We start from the raw sequence: 17024 nt of genomic DNA, 5'->3' as shown, positions 1-17024 counted from the left end.
TCTCTGACTCTAACTTTGACTCCTCCATGTCTCTGCTGTGACTCCTCTGTGCCTCAGCTCTGACTCCTCTGTGTCTCTGCTCTGACTCTAACATTAGTCTTTATTCTTCTCTGTGACTCCACTCTGGTGTCTCCTCAACCTGCTCTGACTCCTATGTGACACCTCTGTGTCTCCTCTGTGTCTCTGACTCTGCTGTGACTTTTCACTGATGTGTCCGTGACTCCTTTGTAAATCTGTTATGACTCAGTGACTACTTTGACTCCTCTGTGACTCTGTTATGACTCTGTGCTGTGACTCCTGTGTGACCCCTCAGTAAGTTTCTGACTCTCCTGGTATTTGACTATGACTTCTCCGGGTCACGTAAATAATGGTGTGACATTTGTGTCATAATTTTTTTTAAGGACTTCATGTTATTTGTCTGTTTTTATATTTAAAAGCTCACTGTATATGAAGAGTTGAAAAATAGAAACAAACGTTATTTATAATGTATAAATGTTATATATGTATAAAATATTTTTTAGTGTTTATTTAAAATCTTTGCTGTAAATTAACAAAGTGAGTGTGTGTTAAAGTCAAAATAACCTCATGCTGGAATTCTAAATAAGTAATGTGTCCTAGTTTGCATGGGTTAGTTTTGAAAACACAAGATCAACTATCAGACTTGGTCTTACCTTGAACGCAGGTGTCCTTCGAAATCCCTTGGTCTTCTAACAAAGGATCCTCTTCAAGTTCTTCTACCTCATTTATTGTTTGAATCTTTAAATGAAGGAGTCACACTTAGAGTGTGTTAAAGTCAAAATAACCTCATTCTGGAATTCTAAATAAATCAGAGTAATTCATATATAAGGACGTCTATGTGCTCCTATGTAAGAGCTTTGTAGTGTTAATGTGTTCAGGTGATCGTGCTCATGTCATTTATACAGCTACGTTCAGTGTCTAAAACACGATTTATTCACTGTTCCTTTTTGATTATATAGACATTACAGTATTGAGTTTTGAATATACAGTTTCATTAAATCAAGCTTGTTGGTTTTGCTGAATTATACAGGATTCATTCATGGCTCTCAGCAGTAATCAGTCAATGTCTCCATGAACTTTTACAGGCAAATGTAATAAAATCTTCATGTTGTTACGCCCCGTCTAGGGGTGAATGCGCAACATGGAAGGGTACGAGGAAACAGAGGTAACGGAATAAACAATATTTTTAATGAGAATAACAAATTTCACATGTACAACTGGGGGTATGTCTTCAGGAGCTGACAAGGCCACAATAACTAACAGAAACAACTAATTGTTGTACCCGTTAAATTCCCTACTGTGCAATCAAAAAAAGAAAACACAATTACTTCCCTAACTCCCTGTACAAAAACACAACCAATAAAAGGTTCAAACAAAAATGGCATTGGTCTCCCTGCTGCCCCAAATAATACTATATTCACATATTTGCAGGTTAGCTAATAAGACCAAACAGGCAATAGTCAGCATTAACAGGAATGTCTAAACACACTAATATCACAGACAACTCACACACAATACTAACTAGCAGCAAACGAGTAACACAAACACAGCAAGTGAGCCAAAAAGCTAAAGCAGGAAGAGGAGGTGGAGGCTTTTATAGGCTGCAGGGAGTCAGCTGACCAGGCAGGGCGTGGCACCAGGTAACCTTCAGTAACCAATCAGTGTTCATCCTGCACAGAAACACAGACACCTCCCAAAACAGAGAACAAACATAAAAAAGGACGTAACAATGTAAAATATCAGCACATTTTTAGTGTTGTGTAAAATACTGATTTTGACCACAAGTTTTGCACTTTAGTTTGTAAAACATCAGGAAGACATTATATTATATATTTGAACCATATTACACAAGCCTGTAGAGAAAGTCTGGACACTTAACATTCATCACTAATGAGGTAGGGCAAGGCAGCAGAGGGAAGGAAAAGCAACCTGAGGCAACGTGAGTGATAAACTTGAGAGGAACCAGACACAAAAAGTGCTCCTGTATCTTCATCATCAAGGTGTCCAGTCAAGAGGGCAAATCTGGCCGTGCTCTCGGGGTGAGAGAGGCATATACTCTGTCTCTGGTCATTCATAGCAACACTAGCCAACTGTCTATGTCTATAAGCATGTGAAGATAAAGTGAAGATAAAGTGAAGATAAAGTGAAGAAAGCTTTAATTCGAGTGTGTCACTCTGACCTATGACAGAACATGAGAAGTGCAAAAACATAAAATATTTATCATATAGTGATGCGTTAAATTATTTGGATCTCCTCACGTCTGAATACACCACAGGGTCTCAACATCCGTTACTGTGGAGTTTTCTTCCTGTAACACAGCAGTATATTTAAATATCTGAATCAGGAGGAGACTTTATCACTCCTGTGATTTTATACCAAATTATTTTCCCCACAACTTTACCTCTTTATCTCTATCTGAACTGTGAGTGATGATATTCACATAAGAGGAAGTCAGTACATCAGGAATTTCAGAAAATAAAGAAAAATTAATCAGATTAAATGTTACTGAACTGAACAATATATATATTATATATATTTTAAATATAAAAACTGAACTAAACACTAAACAGAAAGATTCATTACTTGCCTTGTGTTTTTTTTCTTTTTCAGCCGAATCCCCGAAATTATTAATATTATAATTAATAACACAAAAAGTCCAACAGATATCAGAGCAGGAAACCGTGAACGGGGACGATCATCTGTACAGATTAAGATATAATCATAAATGTAAGGAATTTATTATTAAAAAAAGAAAAATTGTACAGAAATGTTAATATCAGTTACTCCAATAAGTTTGTTATAAAAATATAGATCATGTGTTGATGTATAACATAAAAGTCTATCACAGAGTTTATACAACACACACTAAGACCTGTGCTGAAGTAAACTACAGATCACTGAAGTACTGATGAAGTATTTACTATATCTGAACAATCTGAAGAGTAAAAACACGGGATTAAAGATTAAACCGGGAAAGTGTTTATTCACCTCTGTCTCACTCCATCATGAATATTTAGGGCCTGAGCACCGATGGCGCGAAGCCCTATTGTTTTTGCTCAGGTTTATTATTTTTTTTTTTTTAGCACACATGGGCCAATTGGGGTCCCTTAACATGCTCGAAAACTCTTGAAATTTGGCACACACGTCAGAGTCCGGTGACGCTAGGCTCGGGCAAAGGCTGGAATACGGGCATGGCAGGGGGGCTCTGTAGCGCCCCCTTTAATGAAAAAACAAACCTTTGTGCACAGATCAGGCAATTATGTACGCGAGTTGGTACGCATATAGATCTCATCGACCCAAACAACTTTCGTGCTCTAAACTATGAGCTCCGCCCAACAGGAAGTCGGCCTTCGGTGGAAGTCGGTGAACTTTTAAGTAGTCCTCCTAGGGAATTCATGCAATTGACATCAAACATGGTGAACATGATGCCGAGACGTTGCACTTGCTAAATTCCGAAGGGATTTTTGATATCTCGAACGGTGCTGCCATGGCCAGGTGACGAAGTTATGGCGAATTCAGAGAAACAGGAAATGTCTAATATCTAAAGCAAAAAATGTCTTATTGTGGCGACATGCGGTGTGTATGTTCGGCCAAGGATTCCGATCGCATGTGATTCCGATGTGCTTATTGTGAATCTCGGACATAGCGCCACCAACAGGCCCCAGGAAGTGTGTCAGTCACAAAGGTGGATTTTTTGACAGTTGCATGCAATGAACTTTTAAATGCTCCTCCTAGAGGGTTCATGCAATTGAGACCAGACTTGGCCACCATGACGCAGAGATATTAGAGATGCGAAATTGCGAATAGATTTTTGATATCTCAAACACTGTTGCCATGGCATCGTGTCAAAATTTACTTTTATCTCAAGCATATTTAAGGCTTTTGGCGTGCTGAGAGTAACTTGAAATTTGACACATACATCACATTTGTCGGCTGTTCAGTGTGGACAAAAAGGTCAGACAAAGGTGTGTCTCTTAAGTGGCTCACTAGCGCCCCCATTTGTCTAAAATGTGGGGTTTCATTTACCTACAGTCCCCAAATGGGTCAGTAACAACGTAAAATTGTCCACTGATATTTACCCACTTGATGCACTTGCCCACCGTGCATTGTTTTCTGGGAGGCATCATTTAGCGATAAAAAAAACATGCAAGGGCCGCCATCACTGCTTGCAGCTATATTCATTATTCTTTTCTTAACCACAGTAAAGTGATGAGAGTTTAGACTTACTGACGTACCTGAGATGTCACAGAGCTGTGTGATGATGAGAGAAGTTGTTTTATTGCTGACAGGGTTTGCAGACACACAGATGTAAGTGTTAATGTCATGGTGTTGTATTTGAAGTGGGAGATTGAGGGGAACACTGAGATCTGTGTTATTGGTGATGGAGATTCTCTCATTCTCTCTGTACCAGGATAACTTCACATCTTCTCCATTCTCCACAGAACACAGGAGGAAACACGACTCTGTGGAAATCACACTTGGCTTTCCTCTTTCATTTATTATTACTGGAGTTGATACTGGAGCTAAAAACACAAACACATTAAATATTTTAGTCACATGAAGCAGAATGCATCTTTAATCATTAACAGAATTCCCACTCAATGTAGAAAATAATTTCCCAGGACTTCAGGATTATTTCTACACCCATGATGCCAGTAGAAAGCTGTGATGTAGCAGGGTTACTGTTTCACCCTGAAGATTATTTCCCTATAACAGCAGCACATCCCCAAGTGTTTTATTTCTTTTATACAACAGAAATTTTGTTACAAAGCACTGACACTGGAGACTCCTTCCATAAATCTCTTTACTTCACCAAATCAACATCAATATTTATTTCATACAAGTTGTATTTATTTTTTTTTTATTAATGATGAAGTTATGAGACTGAACACGGACATGAAGGAGACATGAAACACTTTTACTCACCATAAACACTGACACTGAAAGTCCTAGATGAGACACGTCCAGTGATGACTTGTAATAAATAAACTCCAGAATCAGTTCTGCTGATGTTCCTGATGGTTAAAGCTCCACTGATTCTGTCCAGCTGCAGTCGCTCTTTAAATCTCTCACTGATGTCTGTAACAGTTTCTCCTTTAAACACCTGACTCTTCAATATCTTTTCCTCTAGTTTCTCAGGTCCATAAAAACACTGAATACGAGCATCACTCTGAATCCCAGTTATCCCAGTATGGAGAGTTATAGTGGTTCCTTCCACTTCCTGCAGTGTGACCGTCTCGTCTCCAGCTTCACACAGTAAACCTGCATCACAGCTTCAGCTTCATCATTTCACTCACAAACTATACTGTGATGTGTGATTGTGAAGGAAAAACACAAACTTACAGCACAGCAGGAGAAGAAGAGTCCTGAGAGTCCTGATTTCTGCTACAATATTCACCAGCATGTTCCTGTTTCTCCTCGACGTCATTATCAGTGAAGAACGTTGTGTTCAGTGCAGTTGTGTTGCTGCTGTTCACGACCTTCCCTTACTGTTAGTTTAGCGTCTTTACTGTCCCACATTCATCAGAGTGCTGGGCGGAAGTCCTGTCTCAGTGTGTTCAGTCTCTACACGCTCACTACACACTTTTCTCTCACCAATGGAGACGTGTGATTGGTATGAAACAACTTTTTTAGATCTATTTAGTGGAAATAAGGTTTAAAATTCTCTCCTCTTTGTTGGAATAAATTACATTTACAAGATCTAAGAATTCTAACAAGTAAAAGTGTAATTTCAGTAAAGTTCATTAGAACTGAAGACTGAACTGAGTATAAGTTTGTACACCCTCAGGTAGCCATGATGTCACAGGTTTCATTCTTTTGTGTTACATTTTAAATGAGTATAATAATATTTTATATGATATACTTCTGGAGATTTGTGTCTTTGCCTTAACTTTTAGATTAGATTCTGCAAATTTTAGTACTTTAGAAATTTCACAGGCCTTGTGCAAAAGTATGAAGTTATGATTTTACAGTGTAGTCGTCCATCACCACTTCCCCTTTACTGTGTGAGATGGAGAGCTGAACACTGAGAACAAACCACAAACCTCTACAATAACTAGGACAAAAGTCACTGTTTATTTCTGTTCTCTGCTAATAGTTTTGTGTGTCTTTGGTGGTTGTTCATTAAAAACACATGAGCTACATGTGAATCTGTGTCTAATTATCTGAAGTTTGTTCATGTAAAATGTAGAATGTAAATCTATCCACTTTTGGATGATACCAAATAGTGCAAATAAATGAAAAGCTTTGCTCAATATGATGAAGGCTGCGATTATTCTGACCCATACACAATGTGTGCAGCTTTAAACAAAGCCGCAAGTTAATTTTTAACATCCTTAAGATTATTAGCTCATTTTAGGCTGCAAAATATGCAACATGGATCTTTACATGTGTCTTTGGGCCTTTTTACACCTGGTCACTTTGTGTTGTCTCTGATCCCATAGCTATCTGATTTGTTAAAACTGTCCCATTTACATCAGACCACATAAATGCGTCTTGGCGAATCGGATATCAATCCGCTCTTTCTACTGCCGCCCAAAATGCTAATATGTTTGACCTCATTTCCGGGGTAATTGTAATGGAACACACTTTGGTGTATGCGGTTGCTACAAAAAACAGCATTTACTGTTTGCTGCATTTTCGCTGGTGGCAGCAGTGCATTTTAAGACCAATCGAGACACCTGGGTGAAAGATCGGAGCAGCGCTGGTGGTAAAACGTATTTGTTTCTGGCGCGATGCGCGACTCACGAGTCACCTGCGAGTGACGTACCTCTGTTTGGGAGGATTATAGCGCTGACGTATCTGGCTTGAACAACCACATGCATTTACACCTGTCCAGTTTCTGTAATGCGTCCCTGACCACCTCCTGAAGGGGTTTGAACGATCGGATTTATATCCATCTCAAAAATGTTTCGGAGGGCATTTAGACCTGGGGTCTCATTTATAAAACTGTGCGTAGGATCCCTACTAAAAGCCAAAAATGGCGTACGCCCAAAAAAATTGCGATTTATAAAACCGTGCGTACGCACACCTGTAAGCAATGTTCCCTTTATAAATCACAGATCACCCGCAGACGTGTGTACGTGAACCAGCCTCAAATCCCGCCCTGTACACGCCAATTTTAACCATAAATAGTCAATGCAAATCACGAGAGTGGACGTCGTTATAATCCTCTGCGTGTTTAAAAATGGGGTGAGGAGTCAGTGTCTCAGGGGGGAGTCACTGTCGCCTGCAGGTTATAATCATATTAAAAGCAACATTGTTATATTTATATTAAAATTGTTACAGTTTCTACTTTTTAATATTGTTAAACATAAGCAAATTCATTTTCAGATGGTGCCTTTATAGCAACATGAGTGCAGTCAATTGCGCCGATTACATTTGGGAAACCAGACATTGCTGCAAATTGCATTTTAATTTCCGCCTGTTCTCGCACAGTGTAGGGGAACCTGATGTATCGACTACCCATATTAAGTATACCATTCAAAACCACAGATATTATGGCACTCAGGGACGGCTGTGATATACCAGACCTATAGGGTGAAATGATAGATTCCAGTAGAATTATTTCATATACAAAAAAGTCTTAGACACAAAGTTAAGGATTACTTATAGTTTTTTATATAAATAATTTACCTGTCTGCCAATTTCCGCTGGAAACAGCCGGTTGCCAAGAACCCCAGAGTGGTGAGGACTTGTATTTGGACTGGGAATACAATACTGGACCCAATTCAGCACATAGATCCAAGAGCACAGCTCTAGGGAATCTAAATCGGCTTATTAGCCAGTCATCACCATGGTCCCTGAAAACTCGTTCTCTCCTTATTCTGCCATTGGCGTAATGGCGTAAGACCCATTACATACTCGGGTCGCCGGAGGATTTATATGTTTTTAGCAATTAGACCGCTAACACTTTGACAATATCACAGAATTAATTTGTGGGCGAAAATTTAAGACGAAAATGTTATAGTGAACACATGCTTCTTCATGACGGTTTTGTAATGAACACCGTAATAGTTAGGACCGATGATGAGTAGCGATTGTGCTTCATGACTGTATTTGCAGACTTTGACATTTTATGATATATGTACATTAAGGAAAATATTTCGTTTTTACACTGTGTTCTGCAGTTTTCTAATTAAAGGGTATTTCATGCTATTCTGTAGCTAGTCGCGCCATCTCCTCCTGCGCTCCCGTTGTGGACAATGTGACTGTAAGGCAGCGCTGATTATTATTATTTTTTTTTTTTTAAATAGATTTTGAATTACGTTTGGATTTTACTAGATGTATATAGCCTAAAACAATCGGCACAAATAACACTGTTGAATTTAATCTTCATGTTATTTGTGGATATAACGTATGAAATGAAGTGAAAATTAAATTAAATAAATTAAACGCCTGAGATAGACACAGGCTCCCCGTGACCCGAGAAGTTCGGACAAGCGGTAGAAAATGAATGAATGAATGAATGAATGAATGAATGAATGAATAATTCTTATGACCGTTCTTCCCACATATATTTTCAACAATCTAACTTCAGTTCACGACCTCACCATCTGTGTCACCAATTCCCTTTGTCTCCAGAATGTGCGTATGCACAGCTCAAAGTTTGCTTAAAGTTGCGCACATTCTCCCGTCAAGTTTGTTTGAAGTGACCAGGTGTAAAAAGCCCCTCAGATTAAATTGGACATATTACTCTTTTAGATCTGGTTCAATTTAAAGATTAAATAAAAATATTTAGTTGTTGGTTACAGAGTGTATGTAAAAAATTCTGAAAGATTCTTAATAAATGCCTTGATGTCTGATCATGATTTACTTCATACTCTGTTTCAAACTCTGTATTGCTCATACATTAAAACTACAACAGGTTATGTATGTAACCTGGTTTCCTGAGAAGGTAACAAGACACTGCATCATGGCTGACACTATGGGAATGCTCCTTGCGGAAGCGGTGTCTGAAGCTCTGTGTGAAATCATGCTAATCTATTGGCTAAGGAGCTCATGGGACAAAGCGGAGCAAGACAGCAAGACTATACACGACTTCTAAGTCACATTACTCCAGCTACTATTGTCTAATGGAATCGCTAGTGGATGCCCCGAGTATGGCCAGCGACGCAGCATCTCGTTCCCTTCTCAGGGGAGCGGGTAAAATACCTAACCTGTTGTAGATGCTGGGTCATGGCTGACTCTATGGGAACACCAATACCAATGCCGGGGTGTTCCCATAGAGTCTAGGGTCTTTTCTTCATTATCAAATCAAGCAGTCGGCTCTCGAGGCAGGTGATCGTGTGCATTGCAAGCAATTGCTCTTCACAATCTCTGCTCTTACTTGGCTGCATTCCAGGCTGGAGTTCCGTGTCTGTCAAGGCAGCGCAACGGCTTCGGTTGTGGAGGTTACAGTTTAGGTCAGAAATGGATCAAGAGACAGTTGAGTCCTTTTTGCTGACTCTAATGTCTCCGTTTCGACTGGAATTGGGAATCAGAATCAGAAATACCAGAAATATCGGAACTTGATGTGTTCAACGATGATCGTTCTGCCACTGAATTGCTTCCTAAAAGAGCCAGTGGCATTTATGCTGGTGAAGGCAACTTAAAAAAATGTGCGTTGTTGTGCGCTTTTGTTTCTGTTTTCCAGCCAAGCACTTAAATCCAATTCCTTCGCTTTGGCAACGGGAGCTCACTTTGCAATTTTTCCTGAACTGAATGTGGGATTATTATTGTCTGCATCAGACTTTGAGGTGCTTCCTTATGTGTCATGACCTTCTGAATTAGCCCCTGCCAGCTTTTTGTTTAAGGGCACTAGGCTAAGTGTGAACAGCGAGAGGCTAGCACCTCTCTCAGACCACCTGGCAGCGTGAAAGCTTCTGCAGGGTGTTTCACAGCGGGTTCTGGATAATGTAGGATAATACTACAGAATCCAGTTTGTCTCCCATCCTTCTTGTTTGAGGTTTTGCTGCTCACTGTTGTTGGCAAAGACCAAGCCTTGTTTCTCCAGGATGAACTTTTCTCGCATCTGCAGAATAGGACATAGGGCATATTCCCCTCACAGTTCGAGCCTCTGGCCTCACAGCTGGCATTTCTTGGTTCTCTCATGGTGTTTCCATTCTTTCAGTCATAAAGGACATCCGGCTAGCCTCTCTGCCAAAGGCTGCTTGGCTCATGATGTTAGTGCCCAAAACTATTTCTTTGATTTGCTACTCTAGAGACCATTTCATCTCTGACTCAGGAGCAGTCATTTTTCTTTTCAATCCCACAAATGAACACAAGGGTTAGGCTTCTCAGGCTTCATACCCTTATTTTGTTGGTAGACCCCAGTTCTCACCTTGAGTCCCACTCTCAGAGCATGTCATAGTCGCAAGGCTCTACCCATGTATCCCTCCCTCTCGGGATGCGGAATGGTCCTAGATGGTTGCCTTGCCCATGGCATTTGGTGGAGCTCCTGTCTTTCATAGCATACAGACTACATGAAGACAGGGACTGTGTTTATACCACTGATACACTTCCTCTTTAAACTCAGATGTTATCTTTGGTGATTCCCTGCATCAATCATTAGGACAGTCTGTGGTCATGCCCTCTATTCAGATTGGTGCACCAGATCTTGCATTAGGTAGAGACCAAATTTATCTTGCTGAGAGTGATTTGCATTCTATTGTGCATGAGAGCAGGCTTTTGCTAAGGTAGGGGCTGAGGCCTGAGGAATCGTTTTGCTGTTAGCTGGAGTATCAGTTTTTCTGAAGTCCTTCTGACTTCTGCCCCACAACTTGGCAGTGCAAGACAGTCTGCACCTGCTTTGCCGAGTTCTGGTTCTCAGGTTTTAAGCTCATCGCTCGAGTGCCTGGGGTAAATCCTATCCTCTCTGTGCAGTGACGGATGGCTGAGTCTTTCCTGCATACCCCCTCCTAGGACCTCTCAGTAGTCCTGCAGGGGCTGGTAAGTCTCCTTTTTGAGCCAATGGAGTCAGCCATGGAGGAGTTTCTGACCTTGGAAATGGTCTGCTATTAGCTGCTTTTGCATTCTGCTTTTCTTCAGGCTTTCTGCCCCACATGTTGGCAGATCAGGACAGTTTTTATCATTCTTATCAGGTTATATAACCTGGACCTATTCCCACCCTTGGTTCCTGGGTTTTACAGGGCTAATGATGCTCTGATCCCTGCTTGTTTATGCCATTTTACGACTTGCGTCACAGACATTTCCCGGTGTGTGGTGTCATTGGTATTGGTGGTCCCATAGCGTCAGCCATGACCCAGCATCTATACCATGTTACGTATTTTACCCGGTCCCTTGAGAAGGGAACGAGACTATTTCGCATGAGCTTCTTAGCTATGACGCAGTGTCTTGTTACCTTCTCAGGAAACCGGGTTACATACATAACCTGTTGTAGTTTTAATGTTGTATGTGCAATACAGAGTTTGAAACAGAGCATAAAGTAATTGATAAGACATCCAGGCATTTATTAAGAATCTCTTAGAAATTTCTACTTACACTCTGTAACCAACAACCAAATCTTTTTGAATTAATCTTTGAATTTAACCAGATCTAAACGAGTAATATGTCCAGTTTAATTTAAGACACATGTAAAGATCCATGTTGCATATTTCACAGCCTAAACTGAGCTAATAATCTTAAGGATGTTAAAAATGAACTGCTGTTTGTTTAAAGCTGCACACATTGTGTATGGGTCAGAATAATTGCACTCTTCATCACATTGAACAAAACTTTTTAATTTATTAGCACTATTTGGTGTCATCCAGAAGTGGATGGATTTGTTTTAAGTCTATTTTTATTTCTACATTTTACATGAACAAAGATCAGCTAATTAGACACAGATTCACATGTAGCTCATGTGTTTTTAATGATCAACCACCAAAGACACACAAAACTATTAGCAGAGGACAGAAATAACAGAGTGACAGTTGTTCTAGTTATTGTAGAGGTTTGTGGTTTGTTCTCAGTATTCAGCTCTCCATCTCACATAGTAAAGGCGAAGTGGTGATGGACGACTACACTGTAAAATCATAACTTCATACTTTTACACAAGGCCTGTGAAATTTTTAAAATACTAAACTCTGCAGAATCTAATCTAAATGTTAAGGCAAAGACACAAATCTCCAGATGTAGATCAAATAAAATCTTATTATACTCATTTAATATTTCACATATAAGAATGAAACCTGTGACATCATGGCTACCTGAGGGTGTACAAACTTATACTCAGTTTAGTTTTCAGTTCTAATGAACTTAATTGAAATTACACTTTTACTTGTTATAATTCGTAGATCTTGTAAATGTGAGGAGAGAATTTTAAACCTTATTTCCACTAAATAGATCTTAAAAAAAAGTTATTTCATATCAATCACACGTCTCCATTGGTGAGAGAAAAGTGTGTAGTGAGCGTGTAGAGACTGAACACACTGAGACAGGACTTCCGCCCAGCGCTCTGATGAATGTGGGACAGTAAAGACGCTAAACTAACAGTAAGGGAAGGTCGTAAACAGCAGCAACACAACTGCACTGAACACAACGTTCTTCACTGATAATGACGTCGAGGAGAAACAGGAACATGCTGGTGAATATTGTAGCAGAAATCAGGACTCTCAGGACTCTTCTTCTCCTGCTGTGCTGTAAGTTTGTGTTTTTCCTTCACAATCACACATCACAGTATAGTTTGTGAGTGAAATGATGAAGCTGAAGCTGTGATGCAGGTTTACTGTGTGAAGCTGGAGACGAGACGGTCACACTGCAGGAAGTGGAAGGAACCACTATAACTCTCCATACTGGGATAACTGGGATTCAGAGGGATGCTCATATAGTTTGGTTTTATGGACCTGAGAAAGCAAAGAAAAAGATATTGAACAGTCAGGTGTTTAAAGGAGAAACTGTTACAGACATCAGTGAGAGATTTAAAGAGCGACTGCAGCTGGACAGAATCAGTGGAGCTTTAACCATCAGGAACATCAGCAGAACTGATTCTGGAGTTTATTTATTACAAGTCATCACTGAACATCTCTCATCTAGGACTTTCAGTGTCAGTGTTTATGGTGAGTAAAAGTGTTTCATGTCTCCTTCATGTCCGTGTTCAGTCTCATAACTTCATAATTACACTGAGACAACTAGGAGTCATGAGGAATAAACTGGGAATCCGGCTGTGAAATAAACCTGGAAAATGATCTTCTACACTGAGTGAGAATTCTGCTGATGACCTGCTGTTTAAATGTCTGAACAGATAAGAAGTAGAATTAAACAGTGGCTTTCATTCTGCTTCATGTGACTAAAGTATTTAATCTGTTTGTGTTTTTAGCTCCAGTATCAACTCCAGTAATAATAAATGAAAGAGGAAAGCAAAGTGTGATTTCCACAGAGTCGTGTTTCCTCCTGTGTTCTGTGGAGAATGGAGAAGATGTGAAGTTATCCTGGTACAGAGAGAATGAGAGAATCTCCATCACCAATAACACAGATCTCAGTGTTCCCCTCAATCTCCCACTTCAAATACAACACCATGACATTAACACTTACATCTGCGTGTCTGCAAACCCTGTCAGCAATAAAACAACTTCTCTCATCATCACACAGCTCTGTGACGTCTCAGGTACGTCAGTGAGTCTAAACTCTCATCACTTTACTGTAGTTAAGAAAAGAATAATGAATATTCATGATGGAGTGATCTGATTGGTCAGATATATTGTTGATTATATCATAATATTCATAGACAAATCTGACGATTCTCCTTCTCTGCTTCCTGTCCTGATGTCTTATGGAGTTTTCCTGCGACTAATACTAACAGGATTTGTGTGGGTTTGGCTAAAAAGAAAAAACAACAAGGTCAGAAAATGCATCTTTCTGTTCCGGTGTTTAGTTTAGTTTGTACATTTCCCATGTTCAAGACAATGAATTTTTTTCTGTTTAGCTCCTAAAGAAACTTGAGGAAGTGACTTTCACTGAGGTGACAATTACAGCTCACAGTGCAGAGAGGGTTAAAAAGGTAAACATCCAAATCAAACTGTTCAAATAATCATGATGTGAAATGTGTTAGTGAGTTTAACCTTAAAGAAAAATCACAAAGTCTCAACCTGATTCAGATACTGAAATATACTGCTGTGTCTTACAGGAAGAAAAGTCCAGAATAACAGATGGTCAAGAGCTGAATACCTTCGTGATGTACTCAGCTGTGGAGACACTGACATAATTCAGTACATACTTATTTATCAAAAAGAACTTTACATGATAATTAATCAATTTCTTTTATAGGTCACTGATCTATAATTCATTTATATTTAATAACCTTTCAATCGTGGAGTTTGGATTAAAAATAATTAATATTCTCGATCTGTTTACTTCATTAAACTACAAATAAAAACAATTTATTCTTCAAGTAGGAGTTTTGTGATTAGTTTATTTATGTAACACTGTGTTGTTGCTGCTATGTGCAATACCAACAGTGACCACAAGGTGGTAGCAGATGAGAAAGCAAATCCTGATCATGAGCATGTGCAAATATTATTTCTGTTTGTTTGTTTGTTTGTTTGTTTGTTTGCTATCCACTGAAGACACTGACCCCTAACTCTAACCCTAACCCTATGAGACGCAGATCATTTCCTGTGATATTTACTTCTAAACGTGTTAAACATCACGGCAGCTTTTATTTGAACCCTCTCACTTTTCAGTTGATCAGAAACAGTGTGACTAATACAGGTGATTGACAGGTACTTCTTGTTGCTCAGGTGTGTGTCCGTGTGTTTAGATTGATTATTTCAGTAGTTCATAGGTGAAGACTGAGTTTGTTGTTAAAAATGAGAGCTTTCTATGAACCAAGGCCCACAACTGAAAGAAGCTGAAAAACAAGGCAGGAAAAGCTACAGAAAAGATGAATGGAGCAGGTTGATGATGTCAGAGTTATTACAGGTGAGGGATCTGTAACCAAATATTAAGTGTTATTGACTTTAAAGAGTTTAAGGACATGTTGAGATTAGATTAAGGCAAAAATGAGACTTTGTTCTCAAAACCACTTACAAACAAAACACAGATTGTCTGTGTGTGTGTGTGTGTGTGTGTGTGTGTGTGTGTGTGTGTGTGTGTGTGTGTGTGTGTGTGTGTGTTTATTACAGCTGGTACTCTACATCAGATGCTTGGGTCACCTATGAGAGTGCAGTCTGAGGGTTTACAGTACACACTGTCAGAAGATGTCTGACTCCAAAACTCTGACTGGATCTGAGTTTTCTCTGACTCTAACTCTGACTCCTCTGTGTCTCTGCTCTGACTCCTCTCTGACTCTAACATTAGCCTTTAGTCTTCTCTGACTCCACTCTGGTGTGTGTGAATCCTCTATCTGCTCTGTCTCCTATGTGACTCTGTGTCTCTGACTCTGCTGTGACTTTTTACTGATGTGTCTGTGACTCCTTTGTAACTCTGTTATGACTCTGTGTCTCTGCTTTGACTCCTCTGTGACTCTGTTATGACTCTGTGCTGTGACTCCTGTGTGACCCCTCTGTAAGTCTCTGACTCTCCTGGTATTTGACTATGACTTCTCCGGGTCACGTAAATAACGGTGTGACATTTGTGTCATAATTTTTTTTAAGGACTTTGTTATTTGTCTGTTTTTATAATTATAAACTCACTGTATATGAAGAGTTGAAAAATAGAAACAAACGTTATTTATAATGTATAAATGTTATGTATGTATAAAATATTTTTAGTGTTTATTTAAAATCTTTGCTGTAAATTAACAAAGTGAGTGTGTGTTAAAGTCAAAATAACCTCATGCTGGAATTCTAAATAAATCAGAGTAATTCATATATAAGGACGTCTATGTGCTCCTACTGTAAGAGCTTTGTAGTGTTAATGTGTTCATGTGATTGTGCTCATGTCATTTATACAGCTACGTTCAGTGTCTATAACATGATTTATTCACTGTTCCATTTTACTTTTTATTTTTAATGGACTTTGTATTTATTATATAGACATGATCTTTATTTGAGTTTTGACATTGTACAGTTTTATTAAATCTTTCATTACAGTTACATTTTACAATTTACAGTTTCATTAAATCAAGCTTATTGGTTTTGCTGAATTATACAGGATTCATTCATGGCTCTCAGTAGTCAGTTAGTGTCAGAATTGCACTTTAGTTTGTAAAACATCAGTAAGGCATTATATTATATATTTAAAACATATTACACAAGTCTTATAGAAAGTCTGGATAATTAACATTCAACAGCCAAGTCAGCAGAGGGAAGGAAAAGCTATCTGAGGCAACGTGAGCGATAAACTTGAGAGGAAACAGACACTAAAAGTGCTCCTGTATCTTCATCATTTACATTTACAGCATTTGGCAGACACCCTTATCCAGAGCGACGTACATAAGTGCTTAAATCTCCAACATTGAATACATTAATGCTGGTTCACTAGGTTACATACTTAAGATACCATGAGTTTAAAACATTGTTCAAAGTTACAATGAAAAAGTGTCAAAGTTTTTTTTTTTTTTTTTTGCAAAAGATAAGGAAAGAAGTGCTGCTTAAAGTGTTTCCTGAGTAAGTAGGTCTTCAACCGTTGTTTGAAAATAGCCAGTGACTCAGCTGTCCGGACCTCTAGGGGAAGTTCATTCCACCACCTTGGTGCCAGAACAGAGAAGAGTCTTGTAGTATATTTGCCTCTTACCCTGAGAGATGGTGGAACCAGTCGAGCAGTGCTGGTAGATCGGAGGGTGTGGGGTGCAGTGCGAGGAATGATGAGGGCTTTAAGGTAAGAGGGAGCTGGTCCATTTTTGGCTTTGTAGGCCAGCATCTGTGTTTTGAATCGGATGAGTGCAGCTACCGGAAGCCAGTGGAGGGATCGCAGCAGCGGTGTCATCAAGGTGTCCAGTCAAGAGGGCAAATCTGGCCGTGCTCTCGGGGTGAGAGGGGCAGCTTTGGTCATTCACAGCAACACTAGCCAATTGTCCATGTCGGCGCTGTTTCTGTTTATTGTCTTTTGTGTATTGCATTTTTTGTACTTTTGTATTGTCTTGTAAC

The 17024-nt window shown here is 39.3% G+C and overlaps 3 protein-coding genes and 1 long non-coding RNA gene across 4 annotated transcripts in view; 2 read left to right on the top strand and 2 right to left on the bottom strand.

Moving 5' to 3' along the window:
- The window catches only part of LOC113649943 (natural killer cell receptor 2B4-like), a 469259-nt gene that overhangs the window by 22221 nt on the left and 430014 nt on the right, over window positions 1-17024 (bottom strand). The window lies entirely within an intron of this gene.
- On the bottom strand, window positions 2158-6062 carry LOC125145129 (signaling lymphocytic activation molecule-like). Its single transcript, XM_047815948.1, has 4 exons — window positions 5362-6062; window positions 4945-5280; window positions 4254-4541; window positions 2158-2717 (listed from the first exon to the last, which is right to left on the bottom strand). The coding sequence occupies exons 1-4, from the start codon at window positions 5444-5446 to the stop codon at window positions 2581-2583; spliced, it is 846 nt and encodes a 281-aa protein (XP_047671904.1). The 5' UTR covers window positions 5447-6062; the 3' UTR covers window positions 2158-2580.
- Window positions 12377-17024, top strand: part of LOC125138421 (signaling lymphocytic activation molecule-like) — a 53387-nt gene continuing 48739 nt past the window's right edge. The window contains exons 1-2 of the mRNA XM_047816067.1: window positions 12377-12638; window positions 12720-13055. Of these exons, the coding sequence (XP_047672023.1) occupies window positions 12554-12638; window positions 12720-13055 (421 nt within the window). The 5' untranslated portion in view covers window positions 12377-12553. The remainder of the gene's footprint in view (window positions 12639-12719; window positions 13056-17024) is intronic.
- Window positions 13739-14263, top strand: LOC125145152. Its single transcript, XR_007143476.1, has 3 exons — window positions 13739-13836; window positions 13922-13996; window positions 14123-14263. It is a non-coding gene; the product is annotated as an uncharacterized LOC125145152 (long non-coding RNA).

The sequence above is a fragment of the Tachysurus fulvidraco genome, chromosome 7 (genome assembly GCF_022655615.1).
Source record: "Tachysurus fulvidraco isolate hzauxx_2018 chromosome 7, HZAU_PFXX_2.0, whole genome shotgun sequence".
In the NCBI taxonomy this organism is placed as follows: domain Eukaryota; kingdom Metazoa; phylum Chordata; class Actinopteri; order Siluriformes; family Bagridae; genus Tachysurus; species Tachysurus fulvidraco.
Note: the sequence above shows the minus strand (reverse complement) of the source record. Positions and strands in the feature narration are given on the sequence as shown.

Coding starts and splice junctions, on each gene's coding strand:
- LOC125145129 (XM_047815948.1), bottom strand. CDS start 5,446: ATGACGTCGAGGAGAAACAGGAACATGCTGGTGAATATTGTAGCAGAA. Junction 4,542..4,944: donor TTTCAGTGTCAGTGTTTATG/GTGAGTAAAAGT, acceptor TTGTGTTTTTAG/CTCCAGTATCAACTCCAGTA. Junction 2,718..4,253: donor ACAGCTCTGTGACATCTCAG/GTACGTCAGTAA, acceptor TAATCTGTACAG/ATGATCGTCCCCGTTCACGG.